Source organism: Mesoplodon bidens (assembly GCF_964165515.1).
Source record: "Mesoplodon bidens genome assembly, chromosome: 6".
Classification (NCBI taxonomy): domain Eukaryota; kingdom Metazoa; phylum Chordata; class Mammalia; order Artiodactyla; family Ziphiidae; genus Mesoplodon; species Mesoplodon bidens.
In genome coordinates, this window is record NC_138162.1 from 12,201,419 (window position 1) to 12,225,409 (window position 23,991).

The 23,991-nt window shown below is 36.1% G+C and overlaps 1 protein-coding gene across 4 annotated transcripts in view; it reads right to left on the reverse strand.

Moving 5' to 3' along the window:
* The window catches only part of RABGAP1 (RAB GTPase activating protein 1), a 152,968-nt gene that overhangs the window by 71,181 nt on the left and 57,796 nt on the right, over nucleotides 1-23,991 (reverse strand). For all 4 annotated transcript variants that reach the window (XM_081236283.1, XM_081236284.1, XM_081236286.1 and 1 more), the window contains 3 exons: nucleotides 17,588-17,762; nucleotides 13,807-13,900; nucleotides 9,766-9,916 (listed from right to left, as the gene is read on the reverse strand). In XM_081236283.1, coding sequence (XP_081092409.1) covers nucleotides 9,766-9,916; nucleotides 13,807-13,900; nucleotides 17,588-17,762 — 420 coding nt within the window. The remainder of the gene's footprint in view (nucleotides 1-9,765; nucleotides 9,917-13,806; nucleotides 13,901-17,587; nucleotides 17,763-23,991) is intronic.

Genomic DNA, 23,991 nt, shown 5'->3' on the forward strand with positions numbered 1-23,991 from the left:
ACAGGTATTACATTAACTGATAATTTTAAAGAATTAAAAATGTTATAAAAATGCAACGCAAACCACAAACTGTTACAATACCATTAGTCCAATAGTAGTTCTTTCCATTTTGTTTCTATTTTAGTAAAACCACTGTAGGAGCTATAATCAAAATATTCATACTAGGAGTTAAAAGAAAATAATCAGTCAAAAGTTAAATGTTTTGTTTTGGATTAAAGGACACCATTTTCTCCAGGGGAGACAAATTACTAATGACAAGGGGAAGCAATAAATCTATGTCCTCACAAAAATCTATACATACATTTCCCTTTTAAAATAATGCAGTCACATGATTTTTTTTAAATAAAAGAGTATTTCTGTATATATGACTGGAAGAAAATACATTAAAAATCAATTCTACTTTTCACTGGATAGTGGGATTACAAGTGATTTTTAATTTCTTCTTTATGGTTTTCTATGTTTTGTGAATTTGCTAATTTCTATGTGCTATTTATACAATAAGGTTAAAAAAAAAAAAGCCTAAGTAATATATAACATGTCCCTTTTGGTAAAGCTAACAAAAAACCTGGCCATATGATGCCCTCCCAGAGCCACACTGAATAGATGATGCCAGGTTAGGTCACCTACTGCATGGTGCTCAGTTCCACTTGTCCTTACGCCATCACTGCAACATTCCTTCAGATGGCCTTGGTACTCAATTTAATTCAAAATAGACACCTACAGCCCCAGTTAAAAATTTTTACAGAATGAGAATAGGTGAACCATGTGAAATTGTTAATATTTAACCATTTCATTTCCGGTTAAATATTTTCTAATCTACAAAAATGGCAACTTCTATATGACTCAACCTAACACTAAAAAATTAAAATAACCAAATCACAGAACTAAAAATGAAAAATGGCAGAAAGAGAAAGGAAACACCAAGCGAAAAAGAGAAAAGATTGTTCAAATTACATTTATTCTTCTCCCAGCCTCCTCAGCAGTTTATCTACTCTAGATGGAAAAGGATCAATCTCAGTGCTTCAAATTCGTAAGATTCACTTCTGGGCATTATCTATCACTTATTACTTAGTAAAAATGAGCTTTAAATGTTGATTTATTTAATTAACATATTATTTTAGTTCAGCTGATGTGGGTGTATTTATATTGATGTCATTCCAAACCCAATTTAATTCCTCCCTCTCCCTCGTCTCGCACATTCATTCAATCACCAAGTGCCAAGGATTCTACCTCTGAAATTTCTCTCAAGAAGTTATCTCTTTCTCTATCCCTTCTGCCACTAAAACAAACCAAGTGACAATTATCTCTTGCATGAATTACTAACAGGTTTTGCTGCAATTAATCTTACTCCATTCTAACTCAATGATAATATAAATAATAACAATAACTAAGCGGTTAATTTATACTTACCAGGGGCTATGAATTGTACTAAGTGTTTTCATGCATTATCTAAGTTATTCTAACAACTCTACAAATAAGATACTATTATTATCCCATTTTACACATAGGAAACAAAATGTTTAATGCTAAATTGCCCAATGTCAACGGCCTGAATACAAAACTAGGATTTGAATCAAGACAATCTACCTTTAGATGGACACACTAAATCACTTTGCATACTGCCTTCCAAACCTGAATATATGATTTGCCTACTTAAAATGACTTCCTATTGCCTGAGATATTAAATATGCCTTATTTAAGCTTTCTAAGATCTGGCTCCTACCTACCTTCTCTGGCTTTACCTACTTTCACACTCCGAAATTGCCAAGCTCTTTATCACCCTTGAGAACATGTTTTTCCCCTTGACTTTTAACACCACACGTGCCATGCACACATGCCCCACTATCCTACCACCACAATCCCCCTCCTTGGATAATTCTGAACAAGAGAACTTTTTGAACCCTTAGATGAGAAGTCCTTGTCATTTGCTGCACAACAATATGTATCTTCTTTTCTATAACCCTCATGCAACTTTATTCCAAATGGTTAGTGAATGGCCTATTTCCCTCATTAGACTGTAGATTCCTCCAAACCTGAGAACAGGTATATTTTATTCATGGGCATATCCATAAGACCTTAACACACGGCTGGCACAAAGCAGGCTTTCAAAGGTATTTCTCATTGACTAAACAACAAATGCCTAATAAAACAACAGGCATTTGTTTTTGGATGGGAAGACCTTTCAAGTAAAATCCTAGTATGGTAACAGCTTAATTCACCCATAATTATTAGGTTGATGCATGTGAAATTGCCTATTTGCAAATCAAACATTGTCAGATATCAGCAATTTTAATATGACCAAACCTAATTATGTTTTTATAGTCTTATAATTCAGAAAGAACTTGAAAACTGCCTGGACAGATATGACTTACAGAAACTCATCAGATGGTAAATGAATTTACAAAGATGGGATATAGGGACTTAAAAATTATTTTCACAAATAACAATTTAAAGGAATAGTATCTCAGTCCATTAGGAATGCTATAACAAAAACACCATAGACTGAATTGCCTATAAAGAACAAATTTATTTCTCATAGTTCCGGAGACTGGGAAGCCAAGATCAAGGTGTTGGCAATTCGGTGTCTGGTGAGAATCCACAGTCATCTTACACTGTGTCCTCACATGGCAGAAGGGGCAAGGGAGCTTTCTATGGTCTTTTTTTATAAGGATACTAAACCCATTCATGAGGGCTCTACCCTCTTGAGAGGCCCCTTGAATCTTGACTCTCCTCTCAAAGGCCCCACCTCCAAACACCATCACATTGTTGGGGGTGGGGGTGGTGTTAGGGTTTCAACATATGAATTTTGGGGAGACAAGAACATTCAGTCTATATGGCAACTGCTATAGGGAGCAGACAATAAAGTTCCAAAAGTCCACTGGCAATCTGTTTTCTTACAGAATCAGATAGCAAGAGTACTGAGTTGGAACCAGTAGAATCACAGGCTATTTTGGGGGCAGGACTCAAACATTCCATTTCATTTTTCCAGAATGTTAAAGCTTAAAGGAAACTTAAAGGAAGCTCAACCATTTACTTCAGCAACCTCATTTCACCAGAGAAAAGGAAATAGTCAGAACCTCATCTGAGTTCACGTAAGCCAGTGGCAGAGCTGAAACTAGTACCCAGACACTTCCTAACTTCATGGCCAGTGCTCTTTCTGCTAACTTGATCCCCTTTTTGTTTAGTATCCACAGGAGGTTCTTATGATTAAATATTACTGAATCCTTGACTATCACCAAATCGACCAGGAAGAGATTTTTAATTAAAACAAAACAATCTGCATAATAATGAAGTTATAATTAGATATTTAAATTATTTGTCCAGACTGGTAAAATGTGGCTGGGCCTCCAGGGCTTCCCTTGGACAATCAGAAATGTAAATATCGATTATTTGGCTCTGGATAAAAACTTGAAATTCATGGCAAAAGACTGTTACCACTGAGGTTTGCCACTAAAATCAATAGCAAAAACAAGGCAAATAGGTTTCAGAAAACACGAGGCTGACTGGATGGAAAGAAAGAGAAACACCAGAACATGCTGCTATTTCATTATTCTTTTGTTTATTAAAAGAATCTGTTAAGGAAGCCATTCTGATGTAAATTTTTGGTACTAAGCAAAATAAATAGTCACTGATATAAAAGGTGAAAAATAACCAAAAGAAAGAAGGACCATAGGATGATTCTGGAAGCTGGAGACCAGAAAGCACCCTCTTTTCCCTCCATTCTCAACTCCGATTTATTTGATTTACCAGACCCAAATAGCTATAGGTCTTACAGCTGAGAGTAAGACAGCCCGTAGGAGTCCCTGTGGATTACTTAGGGTTTCTTTCCCCTGTGCCTGACAAGTTCTAACTAGAGACTAGGGTTGAGGAACCCTCTGTCAAAGACCAGAAAGAACAGAAAACTAAAAATCCAGGAGTATTTGGTCTGCAGAAATTTACTCCATGAAGCCAAGGGTAGGTCAATATCAAGAAGTCTATCATATGTTGATAACGTATCTACTCCATCAACAAGTTAAAGAAAATCATATTCACTATTAAGTGCTGAAAAAGTCCTTCATAAAATTTCAGTAGACATTCCTAATAAAAAAAATCAAAGCCTGAGATAGAATAAAATCATTTAAATAAAATAAAAGGTATTACCAAAAAAACCCCACAATTGAATAGCATGCTTTCCAGAAGTCTGAAAAACTAAGACCATTTTAATTAAAGTCAGGAACTCAATAGGGATGCTAGTTATCACCATCATTAAACACTGTCTTAAAGCTTCTATCAAATATAAAAACAAGAAAATTTAGTAGCCTGCATAAACAGTGAAAAAAGAAGTGAAACTGTTTTTGCTGCTGATATTATCATATACCTGAAAATCTTAAAAGATGCTAGTATAAAATTAGGAGGATTAATCAAAATATCAAGAGGTAGATAGATGGAGAATTAGAAAAAATTAATATCTATTCTCTGTTGTAGCAATTAGCTACTTAGAAATGGAAATCAGGAAAAAAAATATTCCATTTGCTATAGCGAGAACAATCTAAGATAATTCTTAGGAATAAATTTAACAAAAGAGGAACAAGACATATATGAAGGCAACTCTGAAGTCTTTAACGGACGTAAGACCTTGACAAGTAGAAAGGCATACCATATTCTCAGATGTAAAGATATTATAACAATGTATCTTATAACCTAAATTAATATGTAAATTAAATGTAATTCAAACTAGAATCCTTATATAACCTTTCAGGATAATGGTGAGACTGGAGAAAATGACTTTAAAGTTTATATGGAAGATTAAATATGCAAAAATAGATAAGAAAAATATGAAACAGGAAACAGTGAAAAAAAAGACTTGCTTTACCGGATATTAGAACATAACTCAAAGCCAAAACAGTACTGGTACAGGAATACACAAAAATAAATAAATAGAACAAGCTAGAAATCAATCCCAGCATATATGAGAATTTAAGATATAACAAAGATGGCAGTTCTACTCAGTAGGAAAATAGAAGTAGCACAACTGGTTATCCATCTGGGAGAAAGTAAAATTGGACTGCTATCATATGCCATGTACAAAAATAAATTCCAGATGGATTAAAGATGTAAAAATATAACACGTACAATAAAAATCTCACAAGGAAACGTTGGAAAGTATATTTACAAAACCTAGAGGTAGGAGAGACCTTAACCAAGATGCAATTTTCTACATAAAAATTGAAAGTGTTTCGTATGGCGTGAAACCATAAAGTTAATATAAATCTAAAATTCTAGAAAGATATTTATAATGAAGCTACAAAGAATATAATTATATAAAGTACTTAGAAACTGACATCTTAAAGTTAACAGAAAAATATACAAAGAATATAAAGAGATAATTCATGGAAGAGCAAATCGCTCAAATTTATTTGTAGTCAGGGAATTGCAAACTAAAGACATACTGGCATTACTTACAACCACCGACAGCAAAAATTACAGTGATAACTAATACTGTTTGGGATATGTGTTAATAGGTACGTTCCTACATTGCTGGTGGGACTGTCAACCGTCATAGCCTTTCAGAGAGGCAATCTGGACATAAGTAAATTAAATACAAAAATTAAATAACAAGTTTAAAAAACATATTACCCTTTGATCCAACAATCACACTACGGAGACTATTCAATAAAAGTCAAAGATTTAGAACATGTGTAAGGTTGTTTAGTAAACACTATTTAGAGACTAAAAACTGGAAACAAAATAAATGCCTACCAACAGAAGAAAAACTGAATAAAAGACTGCACTGTCTTAGTCTGCCTGGGTTTCTATAACAAAACACCATAGACTGGATGGCTTATAAACAGCAGAATGTTATTGCTCACAATTCTGGAGGCTAGAAGTCTAAGATCAGAGTGCCACACAGTTGGGCTCTGGTGAAGGCCCCCTTCTGGGCTGCACAGTGCCGACTTCTAGTTGTATCCTCACATGGTGCAAGGTGGGGAGGGATCTTTCCAGAGACTCTTTTATAATGGTGCTAACCCAAGCATGAGGGCTCTGCCCTCATGGCCTAATCATCTCCCAAAGGCCCTGCTTCATTACTATGTCCTTGGTATAGTGGTTAGGTTTCAACATGAATTTTAAGGGACACATTCAGACCATAGCACCTGGTATCAATATACACAAGAATGTTCACAGCAGCTTTATAAAAGCTAAAACAGGGAGAAATAAAAAAAGCCATAAACATCTATAATAGCAGAACAGATTTTTTTAAGTGTGATTTATTCATACAATGGAATATTCTCAGCAATTAAAAAAATGAAAACAAATAAAAAACTACTGATACACTCCCAAAATGGATGAGCAAAAGAAGTCAAATACAAGTGAGTACATGCTGCATGACTGTATGATTGTTTGTAAATGAAGTTCAAGAACAATCAAAACTAATCTAGGGGGCTTCCCTGGTGGCGCAGTGGTTGAGGGTCCGCCTGCCGATGCAGGGGACACGGGTTCGTGCCCCGGTCCGGGAAGATCCCACATGCCACGGAGCGGCTGGGCCCGTGAGCCATGGCCACTGAGCCTGTGCGTCCGGAGCCTGTGCTCTGCAGTGGGAGAGGCCACAACAGTGGGGGGCCCGCGTACCGCAAAAAAAAAAAAAAAAAAAAAAAAAAAACTAATCTAGGGAAAGAGAAGTCAGAATACAGTAAGTCCCCTACATATGAACCAGTTCTGTTCCGAGAGCGCTTTCGTAAGTCCAATCTGTTTCCAAGTCCAAGAAAGTTAGCCTAGGTACCCAACTAACACAATTGGCTATATAGTACTGTACTGTAATAGGTTTATAATACTTTTCACACAAACAATACATAAAAATACAAATAAAAACAAAAAATAAAGAAAACATTTTTAACCTTATAGTACAGTACCTTGAAAAGTACAGTAGTACCAGCTACATCACCACTGCTTTCATGCTGGCTTCTGGACATCCTGGTCTTGAAATAAAGATTCTGTACTACTGTACTCTATACAGGACTGTACAGTAAAGAACACAAAAGCACAACCACTTGTACACGATGCACCACGTGACAATGTACGCCAGATATGTGAACAAACTTACATGATTGGACATGCAAACGTGTTTGCATCTCTGAAAGTTCACAACTTGAAGGTTCGTATGTAGGGGACTTACCGTAATGGTTTTTCAGGGGTGGCGTAGGAGTGCTTATGACTAGAAAGGGACAATAATAACTTTTTGGGGTGATGGATATATTCTTCCTTTTGGTAATGATCAGAGCAGTGTATTCATATGTAATGGAGCCGTACACTTTAAAGTTGTGTATTTAAGCCTATGTAAATTACAGCTTGCTGTAAAAATAAATTTAAAAAATTTTAAAGTAGCTTCTCCTCTCAAAAAAATTCAGAACAAATTTTTAAAATGTCAATTACAATAATATCTACCAGGTTCCTATTCGAGAAACAGATATCACCATTTTCATGGAACCAGAAATATAGAGTACTTCATGTCTTTTTTTTTTTTTTTTTTGTGGTACGCGGGCCTCTCACTGTTGTGGCCTCTCCCGCTGCGGAGCACAGGCTCCGGACACGCAGCCTCAGCGGCCACGGCTCACGGGCCCAGCCACTCCGCGGCATGTGGGATCTTCCCGGACCGGGACATGAACCCGCATCCCCTGCATCGGCAGGCGGACTCCCAACCACTGCGCCACCGGGGAAGCCCAGATACTTCCTGTCTTTAAATTACTTCTATGAGTAGCCACACCACAAATATTTAAGAAATAATTTTTGGCCAAACATTTCAAAGGACTTCAAAATGTTATAATTACACATCCAAAATAGGATTTGCCAATAAAAGAAAAAAATCAACTAAGTGTACTTTTGCTAGCCATACATGTTGCATAACCTTGTTCTTCCATGTCTCCAATGATACTATGAGTACAACGCTCTGCCATTCTTCCATGCCTGGGGAGGTCTTTTCTGGAACCCATCTTAAACATCATATTCCTGATAAAGACTCTCCTATTCCCCCAGGTTGAATTAATCACCCCTTTTGATGGTTCCCACTGTGCTTTTCCAGACTATCACATGATTTATGTTAATTGCTTTTGTGTTTGACCTCCTAGCACCAGCACTGTGGTTGTAATAGGCACTCAATACAGCTGATTAAACAATAACAGCAACATAATGAAGGGAAACAGAATATTAGTTCCTGAGGGAAAATACATCTGTCTGGAAACAAGATGATGAATAGAAACACTAATATTTTGAGCAAATAACAGTCATTTTTCTCAACTTAGAGGGTGGGATAGGGAGGGTGGGAGGGAGATGCAAGAGGGAGGAGATATGGGGATATATGTATATGTATAGCTGATTCACTGTTATAAAGCAGAAACTAACACACCATTGTAAAGCAATTATACTCTAATAAAGGTGTTTAAAAAAAGTCATATTTCTGCTGAGGAAAGATCTGATTTCATGTTCAAATGTTGTCCTTACCTATAAGGTTTTTTTTTCTTAATTATAGTTTTATAGAGATACTATTCACCTCATAAGGTTTTAATATATTTTTAAAAGAAGTCCCACCTTTTGTCACATTGAAAAATTCTCATTTATTACTGGGGGTTCTGAGAAATTCATTCATAATTCAGGTTTGGGATTTGCATATCATTGGAGAAACTGCTTCCTAAAGATAAAAGCTTGAAGAATTTTAGAAAACAAAAACAAAACTTATAACCAGTGTCATGGGTCCTGCAAAAGGCACAAAGCACAGCCTGACCTTGCAAAAAATTAGTTTAAATTCTTGTATACTTGTACAAGGAAAAATTTCGTTGTTTCACTTGCAAAACCTTGAGCATTCATGAACTTGAGAAGGGGATACTATAAAAAATAGAATTCTTGGGCTTCCCTGGTGGCGCAGTGGTTGAGAGTCCGCCTGCCGATGCAGGGGACACGGGTTCGTGCCCCGGTCTGGGAAGATCCCACATGCCGCGGAGTGGCTGGGCCCGTGAGCCATGGCTGCTGAGCCTGCGCGTCCGCAGCCTGTGCTCCGCAACGGGAGAGGCCACAACAGTGAGAGGCCTGCGTAATGCAAAAAAAAAAAAAAAAAAAAAAATAGAATTCTTCACTTTAGAGGAATGAACTAAAAGGGAATATGGTTTAAGATAAAAGAACCATGTTCTTCCAATTGTAAAAACTAGGACTAGGCCTTATCTACAAAGAGCACATTTCTTTGAAGTGTGAAAGGGATTAAAATAAACAAAAGAGGGCTTCCCTGGTGGCGCAGTGGTTCAGAGTCCACCTGCCGATGCAGGGGACACGGGTTCGTGCCCCGGTCCGGGAAGATCCCACATGCCGCAGAGCAGCTGGGCCCGTGAGCCGTGGCCGCTGGGCCTGCGCGTCCGGAGCCTGTGCTCCGCAGCGGGAGAGGCCACAACAGTGAGAGGCCCGCGTACCACAAAAAATAAATAAATACATAATCAAACAAACAAAGCAAAGTTTTTACACATGGCACAGCACAACTGACCTAAGAATGAAATTATGGTCAAAAGAGATTCAGATACAGGGTAGAGGCCATCTTTTGCCTCTGAGGTGAAAAGGAAGGAAGAAAACCTATGCCTTCTCCTCTGTGCCAACACTAGAAATAACTCTGGGACAGAAGTATCCAAGTTCTACTCTTACATCAGATAAAGGAATTATATAAAATTCTTAGAAATCAAATAGCCACAATGATCTTTTTATAAATAAATTTCTAAAAGAACTAATGCTGAAGCTGAATTATCATCCCCTTACCTTTGTGATGAGAATTCGGTATTTTTCTACCAGGTGGTCATTGTTGTGACAACCTGCTAGCAGCTGCCAGACTTCTCCTCGAAGAGCTTCAGGAACACCGCTTCTTACTAAGGATGACAACTGCTTTGGCCTCACACTCAAGTTAAGATGCCTAAAAATAAATACATAATCCATAAGTGCATAAAAGACAGCTTCTCTAAAAGAGTGTTATTTTTATGAAAGCTAAACTAAATGATATACAAAGACTTAATAAAGGTAATATATTAAAAAAAAAGTCATTGGACTAGATGGAGCCAGTATAACTGTAAAAGATTGAGTGGAGGAAAGAATTCTGAAGTCAGACTGCTTCTTAAAGTATCTTTAAATTATTACTCTTTTTTTTTTGATAAAAAGCAAAACTGGAAACCACAGCTTTATGGTTGTAGTTTGTATAAGAAAAACAAAGCAAAATTCCAATCATCTGACACATAGCCAAAGGTAAGAGCTCGACTCTGCATCAAAATTGATAAGTGAACTGTGTATTTTTATGTTTTACATTTAAATATACATTTGTTCCAAGTGAGAATAAATATAAAGATATATGATTTCAGCAGTTTTTATGACACCTTACTTCCAGTAACTTTTTTGAATAACTATGGTGGATAAGAAAGTTTCTACTGTACTATTATAACATCAAAACAAGTCATTAAAGTCTCTGAGCTTCATTGATCTCATCTACAAAATGGGGGAAATAAAACAACTTTTTTGGGGGGCCGTGCTGTGCAGCATGTGGGATCTCAGCTCCAAGACCAGGGATCCAACCCATGCCCCCACTGCAGTGGAAGCACAGAGTCCTAACCACTGGACTGCCAGGGAATTCCCTAAAATACTTTTTCTGGGGGGAAATAAAACATCTTAAGGGACTTCCCAGTTGGCGCAGTGGTTAAGACTCTGAGCTCCCAATGCAGGGGGCCAAGGTTCGGTCACTAGTCAGGGAACTAGATCCCACATGCATGCCGCAACTAAGAGTTCGCATGCCACAACTAAGGAGCCCGAGAGCCGCAATTAAGAAGCGGTACAATGAAATAAATAATAAATAAAGGAAACACAGCATTAAATTATAAAAAAAAAAACTTGAAATGTTGGTATTAGTTTACAAAGTGCTTTTGCATATAATTTTATTTGCTGCTTACAACAACCATCTGAGGTATGTGGTAGTATCTCCAGTTCTACAGATGCAGAAAGAAGTTCAGGGAAGTTGGTTACAAGACTGAGGTAGCCTCAAACTCTAAGACCAATGAATGCGCTCTATGTTACGTCATAGCTGCTTTGTGATTTGAAAGCCACCATTGCTGACACATAAAGCAGGATCCTGACACAGAGGAATTCCTGTGACTATCAGATTTAAACAGAAGTTACTGGTACAAAATGACCACTATCAAAATACAAAAAGGTCTGAGACTTTTCTCAAAATTCTCCCAGAATACTAGCACAATAATGCACAGTACATCTAAAAATGGTTAATTCTGTGACGCTAGCACCCTAATCTAAGAGCTATAGATAGTTCAGTATAGCTTTGGCTTTGCTTAGGAAAAAAAAACTACATAAAAGTTGAACAGGTGGGAGCAGAAAGGACAAAAGTAGTCCTATTACCTAATTCAAGGATTGGTACACTTTGGACTGTGGGACAAATCTGGCTCACCATGTGTTTCTGTAAATCAACTCTTATTGAAACAGCCATTTTTATTTCTTTATGTACTGTCTATGGCTGCTTTCACACTGCAACAGCAGAGTTGAGTAGTTGCAACAGAGACTATTGACCACAAAGCCTAAAACATTTATGCTTGGCTCTTTACAAAAAAAATAAACCTAACCCTAGGATTATTTGATAACCCTAGCTTGATTTATATTGATGAAATTATTTTCAGAATAATTTTATGTCACTTATAATAATAACTAGCTAACTCAGCATACTATTTTATTACTGACATTAGTTCTCTTATTGACTAAAATTCATATCAAAATGAACTTGGAGAATTAGAGCGCAAAGGTATATTTGTTACAATTACTGCCACTCAAATCTAATGTAGAGTTAAATAAACCAGCTTTGGGATCAGACTTGACTGTGTTAAAAATTCTGGGTGCTGTTTACTAACTAGAATTGCTGACTTAATCTCTAAGCCAGTTTCCTCATCTATAAAAATGGATACTATTTTATAAGGTTGTTATAGTTGAAACAGAGACCATAACTTAGCACAGCACTGGATACATGATAAATCTATTACTTCTTACTATGATTACTACCATTACAACATCTATTATTTTTAATCTAGAATAATCCTGAGTGGTGGTTCTACAGACTTGTATTTTGTAAATGAAGAAACAGACTCAAAAGAGTTAAGTGACCTGCCCAACATCATACAGCTTAGAAAGAGGAGAGGTAGGATTTGAAGCCAGGTCTACCAGGCTCTAAAACTCCATGATATTATGATGGTTCCTATTACAGTACACATATAATAATGATGAAAAAAATAATGAAAAAATGAATTGAAGAAGAGAAACTGTATTATTATCTCTAAAGACATGACTGAAACCAGCAAAAACAGTTTTAAACACCCTGAAAGACAGTTGAGACAGATGGAAACTTAGTTAATATATTTGAAGAAGATAAGGGTATCATTTAATCAAATGAATAACAAAATGAATAAACAAAGCAAATTCCAAGCAATTGTATAAAATGCTGGTGAGTTCATTTTATAAAACCTAGATGCTATATATAAATAATTTAAAATACGCTATTATATAACCATGTCAAGACTCAATTACATTTCTATTTTAGAGCAGAAACCTTTTTATACAGATGAAATTCCTGCCAGCAGCAGTCCAAACACTCCAAAATTACTGAACTGAAAATATATTGTGATGAGAGCATCAGCAGGTTTGTCTCCTGATTGCTAAAGGAATATCAAAAATAAATGAAAACTATTCCCCCGGGGAGCTTTTGCAGAGTTCATTTATTAAAACCACTTGTGTAAAGACAAACCATGCTTTGGTTTGCATTTTCCTCCTGTACACATCTGACATTTCCCAATGTGGAGAGTGTTTTACCAGAAGTGTAAAGCACTGTGAGAGTGCTAGAAGCAGATGATGCCCATTTGTAGTCCCATCCCTTAAGGGCATGAAGTTTTTTTTAATGCTGAGACACAGTTTTACTAAGAATAGAGTAAAGGTTTCAACAGTTAAAACTTCAGAGAAAAATCAGACTCCAAAATAACAGGTCCATGGGGAGCTAACAGACAACCCTAATAACCAGAAAGTCACAAATAGAAAACTACTCAGATCACTTTCAAGTTCAGCTCTTTTCAGCATATACAGGCATCCTACACAATGGGGAAAGGAAACTACATAAATGTCTCACCAGTTTGATTTATCAGAGTGTCTCTGATACCATTAATAAATACCTGAAGGTAGTGTGCTCTCTTTAGACAGCCTAGAGGATAGTGTTTAATGTTGTTGCCAAACCATCTTTTGAGCTGATGAGAAATTCCTGAATTTTACAAGTGTTAGTAGGAAAAGTAATTGGTAGAGCAATTAATATATACCATGTTTATAACATGCTGCTCTGTCACGTGAGGCATATAACACAGATAAGGAAAAATCCCACCTGGAGTCTCTTACCATGGCTCTATGCACTGTGTGAGCATCTTCTAAACCTGATTATTGTGTATAGTCTTAACTACTGTGTATTATCTTAACCAGTCAGTGGTTCCTAACCACTTTAATACAAATGACTTCTTTCCTTGTTTATTCTCCCCATGTTTTCCATGTTTGAATAAATATTTTCTGCAGCAATGTGAATTTATTAGGTTTCTGATATTTTGAAAGTTGATTTCAGATCTTCACTACTACCTTTATAAACCTCTAAAAACAGAGATTCTAGAATGTGAACCTCATACTTAGGTTTTTATTATTGGCTCCAAAATTCAATAATGTTAGGTAAAATGCCATACCCATAAAATAAGAATTACAGGTGAAAAGGAGAACTATTTTATTACAACTTACCATTTAGACAGCAGTTCTCCCCATGTTTCAAGAATTTTCTCTGCACATTCTTTGGATACATCACCAGATCCACTCAAGAGAGGTTCATCGTTATCTTTAATAAACAAAACACACAAAAAAGGGTAACAGAGGTGGCTATGCTAGCCAGAAGAATGACCTGGAAACGTAACAGTCAAATTTGAAAGATTTTACTGGGAGCATAGTATCATAATTTCTCTCTTTTAGTATACAGTTATAAGTACGAGGAAAATAAAAATGGTCCTAGGTGGAATGTTGTTGTAATCTCTTTAACTCTCTTTTGCTTTTCATACAGGTCTATATTATGTCAACTGCAGAAAAGAGCCATATAATTATAAAATGATAGGACTCAAAATATGAGTATGTTCTCTCACCTATTCCAAAGCAAATAGCTTTATACATGAAAATATATCGCAGTCTTATGTATAACAGTTAAAATTACAAACCACCTAAGCATAAGCTACAAAAATAAGAAAGCAGAGAATGTCAGAATTATGATACATGTTTACAATGTAAATTTGTGTTGACACTTGTTTACATAATGATCTGGCAAAATACCACGTAAAATAAACATAAGAGCTATATCTTCATTATAATCTATGCTAAAAAACAGAAAATAGTCTGGAATGAACTATACCAAGACATTAACACTGAGTGATGGAGTTATGATTTTTTTCCTCCTTTATGTTTTTATGACTTTCTAAATTTTCTACAATGACATAATTTATAATAGAAAGCACAAAAATATTTTTAAAAAGGACCAAAATGAATCATTTCAAACTGAGTTCAAATAATTAGGAAATGTAAATTTGAATACGAAGTCAAAGATTATAAGACATAAAGACAGTGAAAAAAGTGGCAATGATAAAGGCATGTGAGACAAATTGAAAAGTGTAATGAAAGTGGGGGGAAAATATGAACTAAGACTTACTTAATAATCTTTTGTTGGACACTTGGTGAGTTTTCAACTTTTTGCTACAAATAATATCAGGATGAACATATCTCATTGCTTTTATTGGGTATATGCCCAGAAGAGAACTCCCTGGGTTAAAAAATGCATGCTTTTAAGGATTTTGAAACTTACTGACAAACTGCCTTCCAAAATGGTTTTACCAACTGATATTTGCACTAGTTGGGTACAACAGTACTTGTTTCCATGTGTCCTCAACCAATGCTGTATCTAGATTTTTTGGTTTAACCTGCCTTAGAAAGTTTTGATCTTTACACCTCTGATGATTACATCATGAATTGGCATCCCTTTAGAGATGGCATATCTGAGAGCACTGATTTTAAAGGCTCAGAAATCCAGGATACTTATTATTAAACTTATTTACATTATAATGCCTTGAACATTGTCAGCAGTTTTCATAGTGAGTTACGGAAGAGGACAGACTGAATATAAGTGAGACCTCTGCAGATAGATAAGGAAAAGAGAAAGCCTCCAGTGCACTAAGATAAACTTCCCCTGCTTCATTATTTTGCCAGAATTGGCTCTACTTTCTAAATGCCTCAAGTAATTCTCTACTCATTAAAAATGTCAATAAAACACAACGTCTTTGGGGGACAGCAGCTACTAAAAAATGTACTAAAATTTACAAGAGATAATTCCTTTAAAGAGATTAGGAAGACCTATCTTACAAAATTCTCTTTTACTGTCTGGATGCGTTCAGAATGTTTTCTGAACACCTCCCATTTATAACTGCTGGCTTCTGGCCCTGTGAGCACAAATGTCCTATGGATAAGGAGCCTCTTTAGAGGATTATAGCCATTTCTTTCCATGGAGCAAACATCACAACAGGACCAGTTTCCCTGTTTGTATACTCTGTTAAGAGAGAATTACGAGATGGCATGGCTGAAGTCTTCTTCAGTCCCAGTTCTCCTGTCATTAACTTTTCACTATGGAAATGGACCCCAGGAGGGTTACTCATCCTGCCAATATTTATTGAGCATCTATTATATACCAGGAATTGGGTGACACACCAGGGAAATAATGTGGGGCAGAAAAGGACAAGTTCTCTTCCTTTACAGAGCTTGTGTTCTAGTGTTCCCTGATTCTCCCACGGACTGCTGACTGCTGTTAGTCCTTATCTCTCCCCAGTTAAGAGCTGTCAGTAGAGGCCTTCTGAACCCCCTCAATTATATTAAAAATCCGTGCCTGCTAGAGATTAGAACTACATCTCAATCCTGATGTTATCTATTAGTTGGGCCCAAATTTCTTTGTAACTGGTAGATATCCTTTAGCATCTACAGTATGCAGATTTGAGCAGTCTCTGGTTTCATAATAAATAGAGTGTCTTTCTCAATTTTTGGTGTTTTTTTTAATTGCTGAGTTTAAGGGGAGGAAAGCTCTATAAACTTTTATTTGCTCTGCATCTTAAGCAGTGTTGACCTAGAAGGGAAACTGAAAGTCTCCAGAACCAGTTATACAGTAGACAATCTCAAACAGTGGGAACAATTTCACCTTTCCCAGCCTTAAAACATGACTTAAATCGCCTCCGCAGGAAGACTATAAATTGTATCTCTGACTTCGCAAAAACAACATATGTGCTTTCTTTGCACTTCAAAATGCGTTATGTGAACTAAATGTCCAGAGATGGTGACAGAATAGAGCTCAGACTATTAACTCACAGACCTGGATTAACATCCTCCCTGCCAATTTCTAGCTGTTGTGACCCTGGGCAAATTCACTTTTCTGAGATTCTATTGCCTTATGCTCAAAATAAGTATATTCAAAATAAGTCCTATTTTTCAGGATATTTGTGAGGACTATATAAACAAAGTATTACTTTACTTTATAAACAAAGTACCTGTCTACCACAGATTAAGCATCTAGTAACTGGCGGCCATCAATATTGCTAATAAATGATCCTAAGCCGATTAGTCACAGAAAAAGTAGAAGTTACAGGGAACAACAGAAAGTGGAAAGTAAGAGCTCGCTCTAAACTTGAAAAAAGGACATATAGTCATGGATATGTATTTCTTTTAACCCAATCAGACATTCCTGCCACCTCCATGCTTCTGTTAATGTAATTTCTTAGCCAGAAGTGCCCAAACCAGCCCCTTTATCCCTGAATTCTCCTTGCACTTTAAAAGTTCCAGCTAAAAAACTATTCATGGTGCTCCACCATACTCCACAATGAGAAATGAATTCTCATCTATGAATTTTCTAGAACACTTCTTGTGAAGCTCACATAGATACATGCCTCATATGACCTGTCATAATCAGCTTGCTTTTGCCCTTAAAAATAAAGCTCTGGTACAAAATTATAAATTGGAAAATGCCTCCCAAACTTTCACTTTTCCTATGTTCCTCCCCTTCATTTCTCACTTTTATACAGTATCTTTTAACACAGATTGATAGAATAGTTTACAGATATAACCATAAAAAAAAGAGGAAAAAATAAAGAACTGGTTGATTCCTAATATTTACCAGTGTGAAAATCCAATAATATATAAATCAGTTGAGATGCGAACATTTATTGAGGTGGAAGCTGTGTCAAATCTGCTCTAAAAATGCGCTATATTAATACACTAAGCTAGCACAGACTGATTATTTTAAAAAGCACTAATTATAAACCTATTTTTTTCTAACTTGGTTACAATTACCTTAAAGAAAGTCCTATGTTCATCACTTTTTAATCTCCCACAGTCCTTTCAAAAGAATTCAAAATACTATGTCACTTTATCAATTCCCTGATAAAACTGTAAAGGTCTGTATGGTCTGCCACCCCAAAACAGAAATTAAGCTCTCCCTACAATTTACCTTCCTCTTCATCGTCTTCTGGAGGAGAAGGTATCATTGAACTCTGAGATCCAGACTGTGGCAGGCGAATTGAGGGACTGGCTGTAGTTTTCCTCCTCTCTCTCTCTGATTCACTTTCCAAGCATACAACTTCGTATAAAGTGTCAGTATTGTTCTTCCTCTCCTTTTGCTTTATCTTGAAGATGAAAAAACATTATTTATCAAGGGATAAAACATTTTTTTAATTGAGCACTACTGCTGATTTCATACAGGATATGAGAATAGAAAGGTATTACTTTAAATATCTAAACAAAATGTAACCTTTTCTACATAGAAAAATATATGTTTAGACTTAGGAAAAGAAAAATAGGATATTTACTGAGCAGGACTCTAGTTCTGCAATTTTATTTACTGTATTCAGACTGTATCACCAAACATCCAACTACCAATATTTAGTAAGTGTGAACTAAAAAGTTAACCATTCTGTAGCTTCCCAGTTACTTTGTTTTGTTCAAGGTTTCCTACATAAAACTATACATGAAAAAAATGTTTTAGAAATATTCTAAAACATAAAGTTTAGGACTAAGAAAGTCTTATCTCCATGCCCCTCCCCCACAAATCCTTTCGCTTAATTATAACAGAATAGGGAACTTTTCTTCAACTGAAGGCTACAACTGGGGGTGGGAGGAGAGGTAAGTGACAGAAAAGAGATTAATAGAACAAATAAAATTTTTGATAGCTCAAATTGTTTTATATTCTGGGTTTATCTTAAGACAAGCACATAACAGTTTAAACTGACCTAAATTAAAAATTCAGGGACTTCCCTGGTGGCGCAGTGGTTAAGAATCCACCTCCTAATGCAGGGGACACGGGTTCGAGCCCAGGTCTGGGAGGATCCCACATGCCGCAGAGCAACTAAGCCTGCGCACCACAACTACTGAGCCTGTGCTCTAAAGCCCGTGTGCCACAACTACAGAAGCCCGAGTGCCTAGAGCCCACGCTCCACAACAAGAGAAACCACCGCAATAAGAAGCCCACGCATCACAATGAAGAGTAGCCCCTGCTCGCCATAACTAGAGAAAGCCCGTGCACAGCAATGAAGACCCAACTCAGCCAAAAATAAATACATAAATAAACTAAAAAAAAATTTTTTTAAAGGGCTTAAAATAAAGAGTAGGGAATATAACACTTTACCAGTACAATATTTAAATATATTAACATTCCATATTAGAGTCAGTTTAAGGAGGAGGAAAAAAGTGAAATACAGAGCAGGAGGACAAGACAGAACTACAGGAAAAGATACAGAGACAACTAGAATAGAAAGGTAGCAACACCAAAGAGAAAGATACACATGCATAAAGGAAAAATACAGAAGAGGGGGAGCAATAAGAGGTTCATTAGGTACAGAAATACCAGGCAGAGACCAGATTCTGTCATCCTAATGTTCATTTGGGTTCTTAAGAAAAACTACCGCAATCCTGGAAGGCTTGGGTAGTGGCAACATGTCCTTTCAATATCATCCTGAAACACCGTTTAATATAGTAGTTGGAAAACTTTTCTGTAAAGGGCCAAAAAGTAAGTATTCTAGGCTATGTGGGCCAGTAGTCTCTGCTGCAACTACTCAACTCTGCCATTATGGTGCAAAAGCAGCCATAGACAGTTAGTGTGGCTGTGTTTCAAACGCATTTTATAAAAGCAAGTGTCAGGCCAGATTTGACGCACAGACCCAGATGTGCTGGCTTTAACATGTCCGCCAAAGAATTATTTAATTTTCTAGGTGAATAAATGACTGAATTACTTATTATTAATTAAAGGACCCAGGCTCTGTGAAGTTACATATTAATCTATAGGTTTGTGTCCAACAGCTATGCAAATGATTTCCGTCTAATAGAAACGATAACCCAAAGGTTGCCTATAGGACATTAACCAGTTTTGTTTCTAACCCAGAAATCTTGTTCTAACATTCTCTTTTTTTTAAAGAAAGGACTATATAAACTCAAGTTTCTCAAATACTTAGAACCAGTTTTACCATCTTACTGGTTCCTTCACTACCTAATGAATTAAATTAAATCTTTGACATATGTTCATTCTGAATTTGTAATTATGATTTTTAATTTCAAATATGCTTTGATAGGGAACAGGATTTACTTTTGTTTTGTTTTACTCTCTAAAACATTAGTTAATTGCTATCTGAAACATTTCAAAGATCAACATAACTCTTTACCTTTAAAATTTTTTCTCAGAAACCATATGAATGTAATAACCATTGCACTTCACCTAGAAAATCCTCTTTGAGTGACAGTCACCAGAGCACTACTGCCCTTTTGAAGTCAGATAAATATGGAGTCAAGAAGTGGACCCTGGGCTTCCCTGGTGGCGCAGTGGTTGAGAGTCCGCCTGCCGATGCAGGGGACACGGGTTCGTGCCCCTATCCCGGAAGATCCCACATGCCGCGCAGCGGCTGGGCCCGCGAGCCATGGCCGCGGAGCCTGTGTGTCCGGAGCCTGTGCTCCGCAACGGGAGAGGCCACAGCAGTGAGAGGCCCGCGTACAGCAAAAAAAAAAAAATAAAATAAAAAAAAAAAAAAAAAAAAAGAAGTGGACCCTGCCTGTAAGTCAAGAACTCCAGCTATTAAAAATGTTGTTCATTGTTGAAGCTGGGTGATAGTACATGGGGTCCATTATATTATTCTTTTTATTTCTCTGTACATTTGAATTGTCTATAATAAAAAGCTTTTAAAAAGCACTCTTAAAAGACCAAAAAAAAAAAAGTAGACATGAATAAGTGGAAAGATATCACATGTTCTTGGAAAAGATGACTCTATATTAATATCACAAAGATTTCAATTCTCCCCAATAAAAATACCAATACTTTCTTCCAGAGCTACAAAGGTTGAATCTAAAGTTTATATGAAAAATAAACAATCAAGAATATTTAGGGCTTCCCTGGTGGCGCAGTGGTTGAGAGTCCGCCTGCCGATGCAGGGGACACGGGTTCGTGCCCCGGTCCAGGAAGATCCCACATGCCGCAGAGCGGCTGGGCCCGTGAGCCATGGCCGCTGAGCCTGCGCGTCCGGAGCCTGTGCTCCGCAACGGGAGAGGCCACAACAGTGAGAGGCCCGCGTACGGCAAAAAAAAAAAAAAAAAAAAAAAGAATATTTAGCAAAACCCAGAAAAAGAAGAACAGCTGAGGAGGAAAGTTAGCCCTACCAAATATAAAAACATAACGTCTATGTAATTAAAACAGTGTGGTATCAGTGAATGAGTAACATAAAGATCGATCAAAAAGAATATAAAAACCAAAAGAGTTCTAAATACATATGAAAATCTGATAATATGATAAAGGTGGCATCTCAAATCACTGGGGGAAAAGTTAGACTTTTCAATGAATGGTATTGGGACAAGTGGATGGCCATTTGAAAAAAACATTAAATCAGATCCATACCTTACACTATATAACAGAATAAGATACTAATAAATTAGAGATATAAATAAAAGTAGTCAAACGAAACCATGTAAGTAATACTAGAAAATGTATAAATTCCTTTATTACTTGAGAGTAGGGAAAGCATTTCTAATTATGACCCCAAATCCAGAAGCTTTAAAGGAAAAACTTGATAAATTCAAGTATATAAGAAAGAAATTATGTGGCAAAAAAAGCCCAAAGACTCATCATAATTTAGGTCACAGGACAAGTGACAAACCAGAAGAAATATTTGCAAATTATATCTCAAAGGGTTACTCTCTTTGATTTCATAAAGAGCTTCTAAAAATTAAGAGGAAATGGCCAAAACCAAAGAGCAAAAAATATGGAGACAATTCACAGAAAAGGAAAGAAAAATCACCCCTATACATATGGAAAAAAATGCTTGTCTTCATTCATCAGAGGATAAATTAAAACTACCATCAGATCCTTATGTCTGACAACGCACTCTGATAAGCCTCTGGAGAAACAGGTACTCTCATACCCGCTAATCTCTATGATTACAACCTTTACAGAGGGGAACGTGGCAAATATAACAAAATTACATATGCAAAATTACCTCATGTGCCAGTAATTCCACCAATAGGTATCTACTCTAAGATGCACTTTCATAAAATCAAAAAAATACACGCACAAAGTGCTATACTGCAACATTATTTGGAACAGCAAATGCTTGGGAAAAAATCCAAGTATTAATCAATAAAGGACTAGTTGAAAGAAGCGTGATTTATCCAAACAACACAGTAGTATAGAGTCGTTAATAAGAATGAGGAAGATCTCGATAAACTTATACGGAATGATCACCAGGATATATTAAGATAAAAAACGTGCAGAAAAATATATATAGTATGCTAGTTTTTGCTTAAAAGGGAGTTAAAAAATATATAGAAGTATGTTATTATTTTCACAAAAAGAAACACTGGAAAGATAACCTAGAAACCAATAATAATGGTTACCTATAGGGTTGGGGAAAAGGAGATATGAATGAAACCAAGACCTAAGAGTATACATTTTTATGTAATTTTCACTTTTGTAGCATGTAAGTATTTTAAATATTCAAAAAATAAATTAAACCAAAAAGGAAAATACCCCAAGCTCCCAAATCGAAAATATGAAAATAAATCTAACTATACGTCAAATGGTAACAGAACTACAACGAAAAGAAAATATTCTAGCTAACTTTTGTACTGATTTTATTGAATATAATCTTATTAGAACATGTTCAAAGGACAAAAAGAGGTTCCACAAAATCTTAAACTTCACTCAACAGTTTTAATATTAATTGCAATACTGATTTTTTGAATGAGTGGGAAATTAATGGGAATTTAAAACTATACAAATAATTTCGTATTATATACCTGTAGTTTTTACATACACAGAATGAGAAACATGAAAAAATACACAGGTATTGCAGTTATATTAATAGCTATTTCTCCCCCAAATTTGTTTAAGCATCTATGGAAAGGGTCGAATACACTAAATATTTTGGAAACTTTTTCATTTAGATGTTTACATTTTTAAAGTATATATTGATTTTTAAATATGGGTTTTATTTCCAATTGAAAGAAACGTGTATAACATAAGTTGTACATAAATTGCAGTGTGACATTATGTATATTTTAGAAATGGTGCAAGTTTATTAACTGATGTTTAATTATCCTCATCAGTTAACTGTATTAATTAAAATATAAGTTTGTCCTCACTGGAATTTTAAACAACTGAAATTTATGTTTTGTAAGCCCATATAATAGTACCTTTTCTCAACAGACATTTTACAAGTTTATAAAATTTTGTTATAAATTTACCAGGAGCAATAAAATAAACATCACTTATTAAGGGTGTTTCCTACAATATTTTTTAACTCTTTGATAAAGTAGGATAAAGCAAATAACTTAAATTTATTATTTTTATTTAAATATTCAATATTAATAAACATATACATGTATAAGAAAAGAAAAAAAACCTGTAATGTTTAATTACTATTAAAAATATGTGGGGCTTCCCTGGTGGCGCAGTGGTTGAGAGTCTGCCTGCCAATGCAGGGGACACGGGTTCGAGCCCTGGTCTGGGAGGATCCCACATGCCGCGGAGCTGCTGGGCCCGTGAGCCACAATTACTGAGCCTGCGCGTCTGGAGCCTGTGCTCTGCAACAAGAGAGGCCGCGATAGTGAGAGGCCCGCGTGCGCACTGTGATGAAGAGTGGCCCCCGCTTGCCACAACTAGAGAAAGCCCTCGCGCAGAAACGAAGACCCAACACAGCCATAAATAAATAAATAAATTAATTAAAAAAATATCTTTAAAAATATGTGAATGAACTCCACTGATTCAGGCAGGGACCATCAATGAATGCTAAAACCATTAGTTAGAAAGGTGCTGAGGAACAAGATATTTGGAAGTTGCCAAAGTACCACCTCAAAGATGATTTGCTAAATGCAAAAAGAAAAATCTACCTTTACAAAGGAGAAATCCAGTAGTCACCATCTTAACCAAGTGATCATACTTCCCAGGAATAGTTGAACCTGTGCCTCCTGATTTAGCAGTTGAAGAGCTCTGGTACAGAAAGCATTTTCTATCTTGAGAGGTACAGTGGTGTACTGCATACATGTGAATGTGCCTGTGTGTACACACACACACACACACACACACACACACAGCAAATACACAAAGAGACAGAAGCTCGGGTTTCTAGTACGGATGGTTATACAAATTACTTGTCTATATGACACTGGCCACATCACTTAGTCTTTCAGACATCAGCTTCTTCATTTATAAAATTTTATTTATAAAATAAAATAAAACATTTTAAGACCCCTACAGTGTCTTTAGCAATGAAAATTCTATAATTTTAAGAATTTAAGAATGACTAGTTGGTCTTTTATTCACCTTATGTTACTGTTGGAAAATCTAGTCTTTAGACCATTTCCTCCTCTTTCATTCCCCAC